Genomic DNA, 3,047 nt, shown 5'->3' on the forward strand with positions numbered 1-3,047 from the left:
GCTTTGATCTCTGAATGTCTGCATGCCTAGGGGCAAGGACAAAAGGAAAAAAAAATTCAGAGATAAAGAGGCCCTGATGTCCTGATGGAATATTATTGGAAGTAGATCAAAAATTGGACAAAATGTCATGATATCAGAGAATTGAAAGTAATGAAATACCAGGAGAATGACATGGAAAAGAGCAGAGTTCGAGCATAGAATTTTAGAGCTAATGTATAGCTAATATACATCTATGGAACCTTGAAAACTGGATTTATAGTCTCACCATCTCAATACCTCATTTAAGGGATTCATGGCTTTTTGATCTTTAGATCCTCCCTAGTCATTAGCAGACAACTGGGATGAATGATTAACAGTATCTTACAATTCAGATACTAACATTTCCTTTGTCATAAGGTTTGGGGATAGGTACTAGATGATTCATGGGTCTGAAAGGTTTACTGTAGGGTTTGGCACACAGGGCTCATTAAGGATCAGCTGGAATTATTATTATATTATCTCACTGTGCACAACAGACCTAGGGTTCTTTTGGAATCAAAATAATATCTTAGCCCAGGGGAGTTCGATGTGACACCTCACACGATGGACTTGAGGACTCAGAGAAACAGAGTATGTGAAAACTGTGCTTTGCCAGCCTCCAAATGTAATCTGCTGCCTCTAAACCAATGACTCTCTGGTCCTCAGTGGAAATACTTTCCTCCTGTTCCAGTTCCCTGGACATAAATGTCGTATTTGTAGCTACATATAAGTAAGTAATCTGTTGATAACAGGCCAAGGCCTTACCTAAAAACAAGATAAGCCCCCAGGATAAAGAAAAACTCCTACAAGATACATAATGAATTCTGACATGAACAATCAATGGCCTGGTTTCAACAAAGTAGTTATGCAAGAAAAGGGACATCCAACAACAAATGTTTGAGTTGGGGGAAACATATTTATAGCTAAAGTCTCTCAGTTTATACTTCAGCAAGCTCTCATCTAAGGGTTTAAGTTTCTTGCTCAATTCTAAATGACCAAGATGGATTTAAACTGTAAAAGCCTTCTTAGTCCCCATGGGGATGATGTAATAATTCAACCTGCATCTGCACAAGCCTATCTAGATGATAACTAAGGGCTAGGGCTAGGTTCTCTCCACCTCCTCCTTGTGCTAGAACTAACTCCACCCTTTCACTCTTCTTAACATTTCAGTAAGGTCTTGCAGCAGGGATTCTGAAAAAGACCTATGTAATTCCTAAGACCCAGCCACATCTACTTCATCGGGCACTTGAAGGTAGGAACCAATAAACTTAGCTGGTATTTCTGCAAACCAAGGGATGAAAGAGCATTACTTTGGAGCATCTGAAACACAGTCACTTCTGCTTGGCATTCAATCCTTACCAGAGCCCAAGGACATGCTTATTGTCATCTTTATCACACAGAGTAGTAGATTCCATTTCAGAAAGGTTCGGTTACTTGCTTAAGGTAGCTGTCTTTATGCTGTAGGGTCATGAGGAGAAATTAAGTCCCCTGGTGTCACATCTTTTAATTATCCTTCCCTACCCACCCAAGTGACTGCACCCAGTCTTCTATGAATGGATGCTTAATTGTGTGCATATGCTCCCACTATACACAATTGCGTTTGTCATTTCTCAAAATCTTTCTACCTTTCCTGCCACTGCTCCGATACAGGGGAAGCAAACTGCAGATAATGGAACGAATTAACAAAAGCCATCCAGAAGAGTTTATTCTACTTGGCTTTGCGGATCGTCCCTGGCTGGAGCTTCCTCTGTTCATTATTCTGCTTCTAACATACCCCATGGCCATGGTGGGAAACATAGCCATCATTCTGGTGTCCACCTTAGACTCCCGTCTGCACAGCCCCATGTATTTCTTCCTCACCAACCTCTCCTTTCTGGACATGTGCTACACCACAAGCATTGTCCCTCAGATGCTGTTTCACCTGGGAGGATCTGAGAAGACAATCAGCTATCTGCGCTGTGCTGTTCAGCTTTATTTCTTCCACATAATGGGAGGCACAGAATGTCTGCTTTTGGCTCTTATGTCTTTCGATCGCTACGTGGCCATCTGCAAGCCTCTGCACTACACCCTCATCATGAATCGGTGCACCTGTATCCTACTGGTGGCCACTGTGTGGCTGGGTGGAATGACCTACTCTGTCTCAGAGGCCACTGTCACATTACACTTACCACTGTGTGGTCACAACACACTGGATCACTTGGTATGTGAGATTCCTGTTCTGATAAAGGCCGCCTGTGGTGAGAAGGGCACCAATGAGCTCACACTCTCTGTGGTTTGCATTTTCATGTTAGCTGTGCCACTATGCTTCATTCTTGCTTCCTATGCTTCTATCGGACATGCTGTATTTAAGATTAAATCTTCGGAGGGAAGAAAAAAAGCCTTTGGCACATGTTCCTCCCATCTCATTGTAGTTTTCTTCTTTTATGGCCCAGCCATTAGCATGTACCTTCAGCCCCCTTCCTCCATCTCTAGGGACCAGCCCAAGTTCATGGCTCTCTTCTATGGAGTGGTGACTCCTACACTCAACCCTTTCATCTACACTCTGAGGAATAAGGATGTAAAGGGTGCCTGGGGCAACCTGGTGAGGAGCGTTTTCACTTCCAAGTGATAGTTCGCAGACATCGAATGACATTATTTGATAAGTGAGTAGGTACATAGGAGTTTCTCTGACAAATCATTCTCATCTCATTTTTCCTCAGATCATGTTATTCTTCTTGCAAAATATGTCATATTTCTAATGCTATTTCTAATGGTGTTAAGACAAGGGTGATACTTGGCTAGTATACCCCAGTTAGGCCAATCCGTGGAAATACACTTCAAATAGTCTACACTGGTTAATACATACTGAAATAGTAACTATGTCAAACAGTATTTAAAAAGTACTATATATTACAATACAAACTAATTAGTTAAAGTTAATAATCATAAGACAGCATGGTAACCATTCACCAATGGATTTCCTATGACAGTGCCACCTAAGAACAATTTCATCACTCTCGGCAAGACTGGTCACATCCAAGTGGGCAGCA

General features: G+C 41.9%; 1 protein-coding gene across 1 annotated transcript; it reads left to right on the forward strand.

The window, feature by feature from the left end:
* Window positions 1-1,594: 1,594 nt before the first annotated feature.
* LOC110259009 (olfactory receptor 2B11-like) lies at window positions 1,595-2,626 on the forward strand. The gene has a single exon (XM_021082307.1). It carries the CDS (start codon window positions 1,688-1,690, stop codon window positions 2,624-2,626), a length of 939 nt encoding a protein of 312 aa, XP_020937966.1. The 5' UTR covers window positions 1,595-1,687.
* The last annotated feature ends 421 nt before the right edge of the window (window positions 2,627-3,047 follow it).

The sequence above is a fragment of the Sus scrofa genome, unplaced genomic scaffold, assembly GCF_000003025.6.
Source record: "Sus scrofa isolate TJ Tabasco breed Duroc unplaced genomic scaffold, Sscrofa11.1 Contig627, whole genome shotgun sequence".
Taxonomy (NCBI): domain Eukaryota; kingdom Metazoa; phylum Chordata; class Mammalia; order Artiodactyla; family Suidae; genus Sus; species Sus scrofa.